We start from the raw sequence: 15,696 nt of genomic DNA, 5'->3' as shown, positions 1-15,696 counted from the left end.
TTTTCAAGGACTTGTATACTAGATAGAAGAATATACCCAGAGCGATATGATATCAAACATATATACTTTTTGTATTCTATACCTAAAGCTACAAACGCGCTGTCATTACTCTAACGGGTATGAATGCTGTTCAGTCATTAGTTGCTCGTCAAGAAACGAGATGCAAAAAAGGAAATGGAGAAAGACGTCGCATATGGCGCGCTGCCAGCAAGGTCAACTTGTCCCGCACGTCGGTGACAAAGGAAATGCGAAAGAGAAAAGAAAAAAAAAGGACGAAAGAGAAGCAGGGACAGGATTGTTTAAACCCGCTTCTCGAGGAGCAGCTTGCCGGTAGGTTCCTTGGTGTCAAAGCCCGCGTCACGGCTGAAAACACGCTCACCACGCAACCAAGTCTCGCGGACCATACCACGCAGAGTGCGGCCCTGGTAGGGGGAGCACTTGTTGCGGAAGAGCATGGTGCTAGGCTCGACGACCCACTCGGCAGAGTCATCGAAGACACAGATATCAGCGTCGAAGCCGACACGCAGATCACCCTTGCGAGTCTGCAGACCGACCTGGGCAGCAGTGTTGGCGCAGCAGAGACGGACGATGTCTTGCAGGGCCTTCTTGGTGTTCTCGTCATCGGCGGAGGGGGTCAGGCCCTTGCGACGGCTGAGCTCGGTCCAGAGGATGGGCAGGCCCATTCCAACGGAGGAGATACCACCCCAGGCGGAGAAGAAGTTGCCAGTGTCTTCGACGACGGCACCGTTGGTGGAGCAGGATCCGGGAACATGGGCGGGGAGCAGCTTCAAGTTGGGGGTGCAGGGAGAGTGATCCGAGACGACGGTCTGAATGACACCGTCGCTGCTGTGCTTCTCCAGCTCCTGCCAGAGACCGTCCTGGTTCAGCTTGGAGCGGATAGGCGGGCAGCACTTGTGGCGGGTATCACCGTCACGGATCTCCTCGGCGGCTAGGGAGAGGTAGTGGAAGCAGGTCTCGGCGGTGATCTTGATGCCCTTGGCGCGGGCTTCCCGCAAGAGGGGGATACCTTCCATGGCAGACAAGTGGACGATGTGCAATTGGAGGTTAGGAGCAAGGTGGGCCATGGACAGGATGCTCTCGATGGCGCAAGTCTCAAAGGCCGAGGGGCGGGAAGCCAGGAAAGTCGAGTAGGCCTCGAGAGGACCAGTTGGGGCCGCTGGGGGCTCGGAAGCCTGGACATCGTCACCAACCGAGGCAGTGATGGGGGGAACCATCTCGGCGTGGAACATGAGGGTGGTGGGTTCATCTGCCAGTTCAGCCATGGCCTTTTGAATATCCTCTTGGCCCACAGCGGGGAACTCGTCAACCTGTAAATTTTTATTAGGATTGCGAGTCTCGACGAATATTATTCGCTTGGTGATTACTTACACCACTGTCAATCAAGAAACCCTTGAATCCGCGAACACCCTCCTGGACCAGACTCTTGAGATCACCGGCATTACCGGGGATGATACCGCCATAGAAGCCAACATCAACCCAGCACTTGCCTTGGGCAGCAGCGAGCTTCTCCTTAAAGTTGGCCACAGTGGTAGTCGGGGGGATAGCATTCAGAGGCATATCAATAACGGTGGTCACACCGCCAAAGGCCGCAGCCTGGGTGCCGGTATAGAAGCCCTCCCATTCGGTACGGCCAGGCTCATTCAGGTGAACGTGAGCATCGACCAGACCCGGCAAGAGCACATACGGCGAGTAATCGGTATACGGGGTACCCTCGGGGAATTCCGCAGCGGGGATAATAGAGTCAAAGACGGCGGTAATCTTGCCAGTCGTACGGGAGATAACCACCGTAGCAGAGGTCAAACGGCCGGAGATAACCGCACGGGAAGAAGCCACCACGGTAATGGAGGGGATGTTAGTTGTAGCCATGGTCGCTAGTTTCGATGTGGGGGGGTTGGGCTTGCTCTGTTTGCCTGGTCAGAAGATCCCAAGGAGGACGAGTGATCGGTAGTGGCGGGAGGATAAGAAAAGGATAAGATTAGAGGGAGCGGGTCCGATTGCAGTTAGGGTTATATAGAAAGAAGCAAAAGTCGAGGTGGCGGCGACTGATAAGAGCGTAGCGGGCTGCACGAGCGCTCGTCCGGGTGGTTTCGATAGATGAAAGTCGAGACGGGATTGGGGGAAGATAAGATTATCTGGAGTTATCTGCAGGAGGGGGAAGTAAAGGATGAAGAGGGGCAGAGATAAGGAAGTCCGGGGGGATATAAATAACAAAGCACAGCCATGGACCAGAAGGGGAAACTCAAAATTTCTTTACCCTATGGAACTCCGTTGACCCACAGGCAGTCAACGGGAAAGAAAAAAAAAGAGCATCGAGATGTACCCACTGGGGGAAGTCCCACCCGGTCGAGTGCCGAGGACATTTCCCAAGACCCCCGATGTCGTTGCGATTACTCGATAATTGGCAAATGGGTGGCTAAACTGCAGTGCTGTTGAACTGCATGGCGGGTACTCGGAATGAAGAGCCAGTCAGCACGGACTTGGGTGCCAGTGCACATGCAGAGGATCCTACCGAATACCCTCACCTTTACCGTATCGGGAGGGGAAAGATGTCTGAGCGCGGTCTTCCGACATTTGGCTCTTTGCGGCGGGCTCCTACAGGCGTAGGATGATGGATCTGCCATAACATTGTCCTGGGGGTGGCGCTGGTCGATGGTGACCCTATTAACGAGTGGTTAATAGTCACAAGGCACAGGAGTCATCCATACAAAGCACTAAATCACGACTCTCGATCCACGGTTCGGAATCACCAATGGAGAATTCTCAGGGAGACGAAAACCACGGCCGATGGTTGGCCGATGAAACATGGAAAGACCCAAGAGATCCAGGCCTCGTTGAAAGACGTCGGGCACCTCCGAAGACCTCCAGAGGCTTATCACTGGGCCGTCCGATCCGAATGCGACTCCGTTTTATCAGCAGCCCGTTACTCGATCAAAACTGCCCGTCTGCCCCTTCCGATCCTTTTCCCTTACTCGATGAAAACCCTCGAGCGAATCGCAGTGCCTCCGACTGCGCTGGCAATAAAAAGTGCTGGAAAACGGTGGATTCGGCCCCTCTCGGCGGTCGCATTTTCTTTGCTGGAGTCTCCTCTGCGGTCGGCGGCCTCCGATGGATGAGGAGAGTGAGTTGGGTTTTGATCGAGTAAAACATCCCGCCACCGGGTGATTATTCTTTCTCGGTTCCTGGATGATTCGCACGATGATGAAAAGAAGATGGTGAAAGGGAGGATTGTCGGTGGTCATGGTTCTGCGGGGTTGGAAGAAGAAACCGCCTGCTCTCGTCTGGACTGTTGAACAGGGTAAACAGGGAATGACCGGATTGCGCCATCTCTGCGCCAGCTAGATGCTTGTGACCAGTCGATCAGCAACGCTGCATTGCTCTGCATTGCTGAAATGCTTAATGAGACGGTCGGAACTTGAGAATTCTGTCTATATACTGGAACTGACTATACAGAGCGTACTGTGGCGTGAAGTACTACTAAACTAACATCCACAGACCACCATGGTTGAAATATGACTGATCATAGTCTTATGAAAGAAGATGAATGTACAAATTTGGATTCGCTATCGCAGCAAACTCAATTCCATACTGCTATTCAATCTGTCTATACTCTTGAGAGTGCGACTAAAACCAAAAACTAGAGCAGTCAGAAAATGTCCCAAGTCAAAGCCCCCTGAACAAAAAAACGTACAATATAATCCATCAAAGTTTACTCTGCAAATTGCCTTCCTCACGCATCGCCATCACTCCCATACCACTTGCAATAAACCCGAGGGAAAGCAGACCCCGCATATAACACGCTATTATAGCATATCGGCGAGGCATCACTCTCCGCGAAATCACTCGTACACGGGACCGTTCCCACCCCCTCACAACCCAACGTCCCCACGGTATCCTTATCTCCCGTATACACGCAGGGCAACTCACTAGCCTTGCCATTCAAATCTTGGAATTTGATATCGGGAGGGTAATAGTACCGCGTGGTATCCCCGCTCGCCGTCATGGTTCCATTCGAGTCGTCGCACCAGTCTGGAATGGTACCTATGACGCCCGGGATGTAGACGTTCCAGGTAAACGTGTATCCCTCGGTGACGATGCCGATGTATATTTCCCCCGTTGGCTTTCCGGTTCCCGTTGCGGAGACGCCGGAGGATGTCGTGGAGGATTTGCTCGTGGTGGTGGACGTGTGAGATGCCGTTGAGATGGTGGACACTGAGCCTAGGCAGTACTTGCTGCTTCCTCCGTCTTCGGCCCAGTGGGCGGATGTACAGTAGACGACGTCTCCGTCGGAGAGCGTGCTTGTGATCGGGCCGACGTTGACGTCCGTGTATAGTGGTGGCAGGGTCGTCCAGGCACAAGGTTGATAGTTTGTCATTCCGGAGGTCGAACTCATGGTCTGGTATGATCCGGTGTGTCCCTCGCAGTAGCAGCTATCCTCGTCGGTTTCGGAATCGTATTGATTAATGCAAGTTAGAGCAGAGGTCGTAGTGGCGGAGGTTGTCTTGGATTTGCTGCTGGTGCTGGTTTTTGTGGTCTGAGAAGTTGTCTTGGTAGTCGACGGCGCAGTATGGCTTGTCGTTCTGGTAACAGCACTGCTATGGGTTGTGCTGGTGGTTGTGGCCATCGTTGTGGGAGTGCTACTCGCTAATGCCGACGAGAATGCTGCCAGGAGCGAAGCGTCTGCGGACATGATAGAAGACGCCAGCGAGTTAACTGCCGCTGTGTCGATGGTGGTATCAGGGTAAACCCATCCAGGTCCATCGGTGAATGTCGGACAAGCCGAGCTTGCGGTTCCAGTACCGCATGCCTCAGATGTAATGGTGGTAGTTGATGTCGTGCCAGTTGCAGAACATCCCTCCACGGTACTACACGAAGTCGTGAAGCAGGTTGTCGTCGTAGTAGACTGGCCACTCACGACGGTAGGGCTACATGTAACACCGCAGTCGGTCACAGTCTGAGTTTTGGTACATGTAGAAGTCGAAGTCGTGGAAGTTGATGAAGTCTTCGAAGTTGTCGATGTTGTCGAGGTGTGAGTCGAAGTAGGTTCCGTTGTAGGATTGTCATCCTTGTTCGGATCATCAGCAGGATTGCTATTGGGCTTATCATCCGGATCAACATCCGACCCATCGTCCGTCGTGCTTGTATGGTCAGATCCACAAAGCCAAGCGAGAATAGCTGGGCATTTCAAAGTGGGAGTCGAGATTGACGGCCGAATGGGATCGGGGATGATGATGCCACCACTAGTACCGATATGGTCGTCATCCGTAGATGGAGGCCATGACTGAAGCACGATACCACCAGTTCCCACGTAGATAGGGCCTGTCGTGGTTTGGGTGCTCGAAACGATGTACTCCGTCGTGATGATCGTGGGTGTTGTCAAAGTCTCGAAGTCTGGCAGAGTGACGATACCGTAGAGGCCAGTGGTGGATGCGTCAGATAGCGTGGTCCATGATTGACTTGATGTGCTTGAAGTCGTCGTGAGAGGAATGGTAGCCCCACCGACAATGACACCGCCACCACCTGTCTCTAGAGAAACAGTCTGTGTACCAACCGTAATCATACCACCGGGTGTGAGAGTGGTAGAACCAACTTGGAAGCCACTGGGATCCGCGGTGACGGTAAGAGTCCCAATTGTCAAGATCTCATCGGTATGAGATGACTGGGGAGTGGAGTGTGAAGTGGGGGTGATAGGCTTAGTTGAAGTAATGGTAGGCTTAGCCGAAGTAGTGGTTGGCTTGATAGATGTATTGCTGGGCTTAGTCGAGGTTACACTTGGCTTTTTTGAGGTAGTGGTAATTTTTGTGGTCGGATTGGTCGACGGCTTCGTACTTGTCCTAGAGCTGGTCGTATGAGTGCTCGTGCTGGTAGACGTAGGAGTACTCTGTATTTTTGTCCTGGATGTAGGCGTTTGCTTGGGCGTCTGAGACGGGATAGTCGTCGAGCCCAGAATAGTTGTGGTCGTCGATGGAGAGTCGATATGAGTAGAGCTCCCGTCGATGATCAAGCCACCGCTGGGCCCTAACGACAAGGTATGCGTACCGACTGTCACTTCTCCTCCGGGAGTCAGGGTTTGAGTGCCCACTGCAAAGCCAGTTGGATTAGGTGTCACGGCCACCAAACCAATATCAATGACTCCGAGGGTTGTCACGGTATCTTTAATACACTTTGTTTGCGTGCTTCCCGCTACCGTAGCAAGGGTAGGATAGCATATAGATGTCAGGGTATAGCCAGAAGTCGTGCCTGTAAAAGTGGCTGCGTCCACCGCAGTATCGGACGGCTTGATGGTAAAAGCAGTTTCATAATCCGAGATTGTCAGAGTCGTGGTGAGTGTTGCAGTGGCCTGTCGGTCGAAAGAGCTGACCAGAATGGCTTGCCATTTCGAAGGACTTAGGGTAATATTGAAGCCTTCCATATTGGGGATATCATCGGTAACGCCATTGGCTCGTGCATGGATTGAAGTGCCACCGACAGAGCGAATCCTTCGATTGAAAGCAGCACGAGGAAATGCAAAGGCAGGCCATACGGCCGCCAAAAGAAGCAGGACCAGATGATGCAGCATGATGCCCATCTAATCAAGATTTTGGAATGAGAGAAAGGGCAATAAATTGGATGGGTATTTAGGCTTTATATCGAAGAGGTCAATAAGTTCAGATCAGGCCTCAATTATATCTCATAGCGGTCTAATCCAAGCCGCGCAGACCTATGCTATCAAATTACATAGTAGCTACATCCTTCCAATCCGGCATATCCTGTCAGACATCGCCCCAAAGTAACATCATGCTGAAGGCCTAGCCCCCACATAAGCAGATTTACAAATGGGGATATCTACCCGTTATACAGTGTAGAGATAACTCGACGAGACAGCAAAGTTGGCGTTGAAGTCCTATGGTATACTTCGTACTTCGTATAGTTTCCAACTTCCGAGTACCAAGACTCGGCCCCTGCAGCGCCCCCACAAAGTGCGCGGGTGATCGCACCAGTGGGGGCATATATTCTCCGCGGTCCATTGGACCGAGCCCTAGGTGTCGGGGATTAGTCTTGATCAGCCTAGCTTACAGTGGGTCTTGAATCGCAGAAAAGCCATCGAGCGTGCGTATGCACATCTATTTTGTATACTTTACCGTGGCCCTTGGCAAGGCTATTAGACCCCAAGCTTCCTGGGCATGGAATAACCCCTGTATATAAGAGATTCAGGTACGTATGTACCTGGGGGCCAGACATGGATGCTGTCATGAATAATGTGCTATACCGCAATAAAAGGATGAAACTAGTCTGACATTCGACCAAAGACCCCTTGTAGGCTAAAATCAAATGGTCGATTACACTGGATATTCCTTTTCTACTTCAAGTTGGCCCCTCCAGCCGTGTTTCACCTCTAGAATCGCGATGAGGCTCGACTCTTTCTGAAATATGCTATTTGTGTATACTTCGGATTTCCATTCGAGGGGATGACGACGCTGATGTCGAAGGATCACCTCGTGAACATATCAGAATAAAATAGCGCATGGGGGCGAAGGCGATAGCAGGCGAGATATCTACCATGGAGGCCGACGATCGGTTACTCCTATGCCATCTGACTTAGTATTGAGTATATGTTGGAGGGGGCTGTTTTCGATTATCTTTTATAGATCCTGACCCCCTTTGATTTCAGAATCGACTCGTTAACTTCAACAACATAACTCATATTCTTATTTTTCAAAATCAGCTCTCTTTCCGCTGGCCGACCTACACTGGCTCAAAATGCTTCTGTCCTCCGGATGGCCAGTCTTGCTATGGATGGCCACCGTACTGCTGGGCTTGTTAGCCCCAGTGACGATGGCCGCTGATATCAAGACATCGAACACCTTCAAAGTCCTTACTGACTCTGACAATATGGGAGGAAGCTGCGACTCCAGGACGACTCAGGTCGATGCTATGGTTCCTGAAATTCAGGCTTTGATCACGGCGGCGACCGACGCAATCGACACCCTCCTAACAACACCAACGTTTAGTTCATTGGCGATTCCGTCGAAGAAGAAAAATAGAGAACGCCTTCTTCTGCTGGCGAAGCAGTTCTTCGGTATAAAATTCAACAGGTATCTCAAAGTTACATCAGGCGAGGGAACGCTGCAAACTGTCAAGGGTAAGTAAGTCATGGTACTTTGATGAGAAACAATGCCGATCGATCACATTAGGGAGATTCAATCAAATCACGGCTCAAATTAATGCCAAGGACCAGAAATGGCGATTTGGCTGTGACGACTCATGGGTCGAGTACACTGAAACGTTGAAGTCGGAGTATGCAGGCATGCCATCAGGCACTCCGATCACGGACGTCCGTAGGTATAGCCCTCTCTTTCAATCCTGCCCAGTCGTCTAACCCTTCCTACAGCTGGACTTGGAGGCATAACCAGGAGTTGGGCATTCTTTGACAAAGGAGGTCCGACGTTGAGACCTGAAAAGAGCGACAGTGACGATGCCACTCAAATGACTTGGTACATGTCCCAAGACAGAGGATGGCTTGCCGGAGGTCCATGCACCGGCATTAAAAAGGACGCCCCAGTAGTTTACCCAGATGCTCAGACTCTCCAAGACCAGCAGATTATTTACTTCTGCCCTCGTCTCTGGGATGACATAGGCACGCGACTCAAGGACGATGTCAGGAACTATAAGACTACCACCATCGCAACCGATGGGACGCAGTATCTTGATCGTTATATGACCCCCGGGGCTACTCTGCTTCATGAGATGACCCATCAGATATTTAGTTCAGGTATGTTTCTAATTACCTATGCTTAGAATCGCATTCTTGTTCTGATCACAGTCTACCGCAGCGGATGGACCACCAGTTGGTCTTGGGTATTTCTTCGTGAGCGTGGCCCAAGGGGAGAGTAAGCCCGATCAGGCAGCCATGAACGCAGATAGTTATCCCTACTTTGCCGTGGCGGCATATCTTTCTCAGGTGCGATGGCACACTGGCATTGCGACGACGGAGTAGGAGAGGGGAAAAGGATATTCATAGTTAGATGGGAGGGATTCAGCTAGCCAGATTGTGAATAGCTCTATTTTACCATTGTCGCATGCATTTTATCGTTATCAAGAAATTGATTGTTTAGATGAGACCCTGGACATAATTTACAGGATCATACATAACCGCCACTTCTTGTTTCCATCCTTTCCCAAGCCCAAATAGGCCTCATTCACCCAGACTCCGGTCAGAAACTGACGCTGGATATCGGTCGCACCGGTGCTTTCAAAAAAGACCTGGAGATCCTCTTCCCAAGTCAAATCCTCCTCTGTCTTTCCGAGTGCTTGAATAACAGCCGCTCGGTACTCCGCGTTGGCTCTCTTCATCTCCTTTCTCAAAGATGGATCCGCATATAGAGTTGCACGATCCTGAAGGCTCTTCCACTCGATGCAGCAAAACAGAATCGTCTTTCCTTTAGGTGACTCAATGGTCTTAGCAGAGAATGACCTGACGGGGACGTGTGCCAACCCCGCACACGACGCTCCAGGCCAGTGGGGCTCAAGGAATGGGTAGAGCATCATAGGACGCTTAGGACTGTAAAAGGTGATGAATTCCAAGCACTTGGGGCCAGAGTCTGCGCCCGGATATATGAGTCCGATGCTATCGGGTAGTCTAAAAATAGACTCTGTGGAAATGGGAAACTCCAAGAGGGGTGAGAGTCGTCGGTTCAGCGTCGAGGCCTCGGACATACACTCGGCCTGGATGCGTTGGAGCTTTTCATCCGCGCATTGTGCTGGTATTGTTAGAATTGTGAAGATTGGCACATGGGATGCAGACTAACGGTATAGATATATCACTCTATGAGGGTTCTCCTGGTCCACACAGCAGTAGCTGTACTCTGCAATCATCTGGCTATGATCGCGGGTCGGAGTACCAGGTATGTCCAGGCCCACGTCGCGCAGCCGCGCCAGACTCTTGTACCAGACATTATGAGAAGGATGCGATACTTTCTCCAAATCCGTTGCAGATTCTCGTAAATTCAGCGTAATAATGCAAGCCATAGCTGTTGAAATGCGTTTGAGGGTCGCTCGTGCTCATCTTGCAAACCGGAAGGGACTTGTTTCAATTTCAATGGCCTTCTACGTCAGCATAAATCGGCCCCAACAAGGATCAGCGGTCAGCATCCAGCCTTGCCACCAGACTCTAAGTGAAACCGCTGTCGTGCCCCCAAATCAAAGTAGCCCAAGATGGTGAAGTATCAAAGAGGTGACAAGAGTTAAATGGGAGTAGGAGTGATTGGTTGTTCGGGCTTGGCAATCAGGCCAGCTGACGATATAGACGATATCGGATACCGAGAAAGCTCCCTCACACCGTCATACATGGAATTATGGAAACTATCAGATAAACAAAAGCTCTCTTTCGAAAGTCTTTTTTGATGTTCCGCGTAATGTTAAATATCGGCCCTGTTGGCTACACGACTAGCAACATACCGGAGATGCTTCATAGACGAAAATATAGGCGAATCCAGCTAACTTGTCGATCTGACTTTGCGAGTATATCTACGTATCTCTGGAAAATATTTCGCTATCCATATCCTGTTGATCAGGGACAACGTGATGATTGATAGAGGCCTGACTGACTGTCACTCTCTGTACATATTCTTCCATTTTGTTCATTCTCCTTCTATTTATATGCAATACACATCACCTTGTTAGAAGGCTATTTTAATTCAGTTTCAAGGCTTTGGAGATCCGTGGGAAGATTTCCAAGGCATTTCCGTATTTGATCGAGACCATCTCCTCATTAGTAAAATTGCCATTCGTCTGGATGCCATTGAGGCCTGGCAAAGCCTGGGTGAGTGGCACATAGGGATCTATCCTCGTTAGTATACAGGATCTACACATAACCTGGGGTATAGATAGCGCAGGGAAGGGAGCCTACAGTCAATTCCAGTCACGAGCTTTCCGGCTCCGATGAAACTCTTCAGAGCCGCAAGCTGGATGGCAGTCGTTGCGCTCGCGAGATCGAAATAATATCCAGCGAGTTGAGCCATCGTTTGGGCGAAAGGAATGCCGCCCGCGTAGTCGAGTGTCGCGACACCAGCAATGCGAGCGGCCAAATAGGGCATAGCACCGCCACCGTGAGAGAAGATCATCTTGAGATCTGGGTATTTGGCACGCTGACCAGACAATAGTAGATTCTCCATAGCCCGCACGGTATCGAAAGGATATTCGGTCATCGGAATGGGGTGACCCAGAGCGACGGACGTGCAACTTGGGGAGGCTGGGTGCACGAATACACTGGCATTGTGGGCACTGAGTGCTGAGAAAACAGGGTCCAAAGCAGAATCACCCAAGTACGTGCCATTAGCATTGGTGTACATGCCTACACCCACAAACTTGAGGGTGTCCATGCAGAACTAAAAGGAAAACAAGATTAGATGATTTGAAAGGCCATGTGTCATGTATCAAAATAAACGTACTCGAAGCTCCTCGACTGCTTCTTTGACGTGAGGAAGAGGGAGAAGACAAAGCGCTCCAAGCCGAGTCGGGTAAGTTTGGGTATATTGATGAAGCAAGAGATTGATGCTTCGGGCCAAAGACTTGGCCTTTTTAGCATCATTGACGAAGGAAACACCTGGTGCAGTGATACTGATGGTCGAGTAATTAACTCCTAGGCTGTCCATAGCGCTGATGTGCGAGTCCAGAGTCCAATCAGGAACGGGGGCGCCGTCATTGTACAAAGTACCGTTCTTGACGGGGAAGCCTGCTGAGATCATCGCATCTTTCCAAATAGTTGGAATAGCATGAGAATGGACGTCAATGCGATAATTGGACCCCAGGGAATTAGTTGCATGGCAGCTGACGAGGCCTGCCGGGATAATTCCCAAGAGCAGGGTTCGGAAAAGGGAGGGCATTATGATTATTGTAAAAGATTATATGAACACCTCCAAGAATGTAGTGTGATATGGGGGAAGAATCCCGACAGATAAGTATTCAACCCGGATCCAAGATGGAAGAAGCGAAAGATGCCATTAAATAAGAAAAGCTTACATAGTAAAAATTGCCGAGTCAGAATTAGGCGCAGCGGGAAGTCCGAGGAGGGGGAAAGGAAACTAGAATGAGACTAAAGGAGACCGAGGCTGGAAAGTCCGACGCGGCTCAAGCCATCGCGTTTGAAAACAGCTAGTAAGAGCAACAGCTGCCAATTTAAGGGAACTACAACTGCCAAATTGGGTCTACTCTAACTCAGCCGTCTTGGCACAATTTATTACTTCGGACGGATAAACATAAATTCCGTACCTACAACGGAACCCTTATTTTCTTACACTTGGTTGATAGCGATACAGCACCATCCAAGCTTGTCCGACAGACCAGACCTACTTGGGGATCTGGAGATCGGGAAGCCCTTCTGACAGCACAAACGGAGATCCCCCAACAGACCGAGTGCCAATCCTGTGGTCTACTAACAGGCTACAGCGGTGGAAGAAAGAGTCGATGTTCGTAATTCCATAAATGTCAATGATAGAAATTCCTGAATGCTTCAATGCCGATCAAGTTATACATCATGAAGTATACAAATACATGTCATGCCATCCTAATTTCCCGCCACAACGGCCAAGCCCTCGTAAATCTTCCTCTTCACCGCAAGGAAGCTCCCAGCGTTACGGCCAAGTGCCGCCTGGTTGGCTGACGCTTGCGCCGCGGCTTCGATCTCAATTCTGCCAGTGCCCGACTTTCGCACGGCGACGGATTTGTCGATGAGAAGAGTACCTTCGCCACGGAATTCTGCCGTGTGTCCAGCGGCTTGCATGAGTTTGCGAAGATCGGCAAGACGAAGATCGCCGACGTGAAGTGGACGGGCCATAGACCGCGTACCGGCAGCCATGCTGGCTGGTAACATATCCAGAAGAGGGAAGGATTCGTGCTTCTCAGCTGTCTTGGTACCGCCGTTGATAGTCGGGGCCACTGCAGACGAAGCTGCTTCATCTTTGGCTAGCTTCATCTTCTTGCCAGCTGCATCAGCGTCGGCATCTTCTTCCTCTGCGGGAAGCTCGGGTGCCCGAAGTTGCGCAGTCAGCGCCACAACACCCAGGCTGCGGACATGCTGCCAGTTGAGACGTCTGACGAGACTGTTGCTCAACTTGACCGTCCAGGCATTGGTATCGACACTTGCGTCAATGACCTCTCCATTTGCAGGAGTGAAGATGATAGCTGCGGCATCTGCACTTGTAGTCGAGACATCACCGCCGACCTTGACAGTGAGCAGCTTCTTGCATTCGTCTGCCAATGCTGAGGTTTCATCCTTCATTCCGCCAACAAGGATCAACTTTTGTGGCTGGATAAGCGGGATCAACATCTCCAAACTGCGCTTGTCGTGCAAGCCCATAAAGTCCACAAAGGCAATGCGGGCGTTGATCGTGATAGTCTCTTTGTTGTATACAGCCTTGGCGGGACCCTCGAATGATTGCATGTCTGCCTCGTCTTCCGAGGATGCAGCTGCATCGGCACCTTCGCCGTCCGAGGGGAGGCTGAGGTCATCGGCAATGCCTGAGTCAATTTTCTGGCCGTTGGTCGACAAATGCTGGCGCTTGCGACCCCCAGCGCTGTCGGATAACCTGCGTCCACCGGCCCCAGCCGCCTCGTCCCAACGTCTCTTCTGGCCGAGCTTCGTCTGTGCGTCAGATCGCCGTTGTTGCATGTCGATTTCTTCACGCTCCTCTGCGCGAAGGTATTCCTCCGGTCGAATGAACTCTCCATATTCATCTCCTCTCTTCCGCGGCGCCACGTACGGGAACATGCGTTCGCGCCCCTTCTTGCCTCGCACGTCGTAGTCGTAGACATTCTTGCGCCGAAGAAGGACGTTGATGCCCAGGTCTTCGTCAGTAAGAGCCAGTTTACTCCGATTTGAGTGCGCGAGGGTTGTTGAAAAGTTGAGAACTCGGCCCTGCTGTTCGGAATCGGAGTCTTCCGAAGAGGTCGAGCTAGAACGATCGTCCAGTGCATCTGCCGCGGTCTCAAGATTCTCCTGTCCTCGTGCCTGGGAAGTATCTTGGAGTTGTCTTTTTGTAGCCAGATATTGCTGGTAGAGTAGTTGGTCCCTCGCATCCAGGGGGGCCCGCTGTACGTCGGTCCAAGTCAACTCTCGTCCGCCGCTATGGACTTGTTCGAGTAGTTCACCATCGGGTCCTTTCTCCAAAGCGACTCCGTCCCTTCGTTCCTCATACCATTGCCATATCATACTTCCAAGAGATGCGGTGCTGGAATTTTCCTCGGTTGCTTCGGACACCGTTTTTCGGAAGGATTCGGTCAGCAACAGCAAGTTATTAGGCCCTTCGGCGACTTGTCGCAGGGACTCCTTTGAGAACCCCCATGCCAAAGAGGTGTCCGAGGCAAGGATGACTTTGGGTCCTTGCTCGGCCAGCAGCTTTTCGAGACGCTTCTTGCGCTCGACAGTCTTCAGGTGCTTGAAAGTAAAGGGACCGACGCCTTTCCCACTTCCCTTGTCTTGTCCCTGGCCGCCAGCTTTTTGGCCATCGGCACCCTCGGCCGCCTCAAACTCTCGAACGATATTCTCGTCCATCCACTCGAGCATACTTCGGGCAAGTCGCATCGTAGTGTTGACTTTCCTGCCAGCTAGGTATAAACCTGCACTTTGGAGTACATCGCCCTTGTCGCCAGTCGACGCATCACGCCAAGCGTGCTCGAGGGCATATGCCAGTTCCAGTACACGCGAACTCGTATCCGTCGGGATGAGAACTGTACCGCCTTTGGCCAGACTGCTTCGAATCATGTCCAGCAAAAGATCATCTCTCCTCTTGCGGCCACCGGAAACCGCTAACTTATCACCTCCCTTGGTACTGCAGATCAGGGCCGTTGGCTTTCGCAACTGCTCAATAACCTCAGTTCCACTCGCTCCTGAGCCACCGAACCATGCAGCACCTGCCACGACGCTCTCTCGAGCCTGGTTCCAGTCCATCGCATAAACGATGGATTCCATCCCATGCTGAATGTGCCATATCGTTCCTCCGACGGTGTGTCCAGCGTTGTAGGCAGTAAGGGTGAGTCCGTCCAAGGGCGGCGAAAATGGAGACGGGAGCGGTTGGTGAGGCTGAGAGTATTTGAGAGGTTGAATGAGGGAAAAGTATCGGGCAATCTCCTCGGTTGTCGGTGCTTGAAGAAGAATCCGACCTGAGCTGCCAGCAGCTTCGGTGCTATCTTCACCATCTCCCACCGAGCCTACTACGGATGCTGCCGACGACGCGCCGGGTTCTGAGATCGAGGCTTTTGGAAGGAATGTTGCCGCAAGTGGTGACGAGACATAGAGGTCTTGCAAGCATGTGCGGCCGAAGGCAATGACGGGGCTCGTCGCGTAGATCGGAATCTGAGTGAATAGAGGGAAAGTTCGACAGCAGTGGACGAAAGCACCGATATGCGCTGGAGTCGCATGAGTCAGGAGAATCAACGAGAGAGTTGGGATATGTCTATTGGAGATGTTCGGTCAGCTTAAATTGTTCAAAGAGCATGAGAGATGCGGGTTCGAGCTCACTTCTCGAGCTCAGTTAGGTCACGAGTATCAAAAGTCTCGTCCCAACCGACGTCCACCAGGATCTTGATACCACCATCCAATTCTAGGATAGACTGTGACGCTCTCGAGTATGACGACTGTGCCCCAAGTAGGGGAGTGAATGTGAACATTGTGATTCCTTGTCGTTAAGACACGGGAGCATG

At 51.5% G+C, this 15,696-nt stretch overlaps 6 protein-coding genes across 6 annotated transcripts; 1 reads left to right on the top strand and 5 right to left on the bottom strand.

The window, feature by feature from the left end:
• Nucleotides 1-299: 299 nt before the first annotated feature.
• N7496_001594 (allantoinase alX) lies at nt 300-1,887 on the bottom strand (the record flags this gene model as incomplete). Its single annotated transcript, XM_056694525.1, has 2 exons — nt 300-1,328; nt 1,390-1,887. 2 exons carry the CDS (start codon nt 1,885-1,887, stop codon nt 300-302), a joined length of 1,527 nt encoding a protein of 508 aa, XP_056561254.1.
• A 1,861-nt stretch (nt 1,888-3,748) lies between these two features.
• Nucleotides 3,749-6,586, bottom strand: N7496_001593 (uncharacterized protein; the record flags this gene model as incomplete). The annotated part of the gene is made up of 1 exon (XM_056694524.1): nt 3,749-6,586. One exon carries the CDS (start codon nt 6,584-6,586, stop codon nt 3,749-3,751), a length of 2,838 nt encoding a protein of 945 aa, XP_056561253.1.
• A 1,172-nt stretch (nt 6,587-7,758) lies between these two features.
• N7496_001592 (uncharacterized protein) lies at nt 7,759-8,995 on the top strand (the record flags this gene model as incomplete). Its single annotated transcript, XM_056694523.1, has 4 exons — nt 7,759-8,140; nt 8,193-8,336; nt 8,390-8,770; nt 8,832-8,995. The coding sequence occupies 4 exons, from the start codon at nt 7,759-7,761 to the stop codon at nt 8,993-8,995; spliced, it is 1,071 nt and encodes a 356-aa protein (XP_056561252.1).
• A 137-nt stretch (nt 8,996-9,132) lies between these two features.
• On the bottom strand, nt 9,133-10,026 carry N7496_001591 (uncharacterized protein; the record flags this gene model as incomplete). Its single annotated transcript, XM_056694522.1, has 2 exons — nt 9,133-9,758; nt 9,807-10,026. 2 exons carry the CDS (start codon nt 10,024-10,026, stop codon nt 9,133-9,135), a joined length of 846 nt encoding a protein of 281 aa, XP_056561251.1.
• Nucleotides 10,027-10,689: 663 nt separating this feature from the next.
• N7496_001590 (amidohydrolase family protein) lies at nt 10,690-11,882 on the bottom strand (the record flags this gene model as incomplete). The annotated part of the gene is made up of 3 exons (XM_056694521.1): nt 10,690-10,838; nt 10,907-11,384; nt 11,448-11,882. 3 exons carry the CDS (start codon nt 11,880-11,882, stop codon nt 10,690-10,692), a joined length of 1,062 nt encoding a protein of 353 aa, XP_056561250.1.
• A 680-nt stretch (nt 11,883-12,562) lies between these two features.
• N7496_001589 (cleavage polyadenylation factor subunit CFT2) lies at nt 12,563-15,663 on the bottom strand (the record flags this gene model as incomplete). The annotated part of the gene is made up of 2 exons (XM_056694520.1): nt 12,563-15,449; nt 15,515-15,663. The coding sequence occupies 2 exons, from the start codon at nt 15,661-15,663 to the stop codon at nt 12,563-12,565; spliced, it is 3,036 nt and encodes a 1,011-aa protein (XP_056561249.1).
• Nucleotides 15,664-15,696: the final 33 nt, after the last annotated feature.

The sequence above is a fragment of the Penicillium cataractarum genome (assembly GCF_028827025.1).
Source record: "Penicillium cataractarum strain IBT 29864 chromosome Unknown utg000001l, whole genome shotgun sequence".
Taxonomy (NCBI): Eukaryota; Fungi; Ascomycota; class Eurotiomycetes; order Eurotiales; family Aspergillaceae; genus Penicillium; species Penicillium cataractarum.
This window is presented reverse-complemented; position numbering and strand designations above follow the sequence as displayed.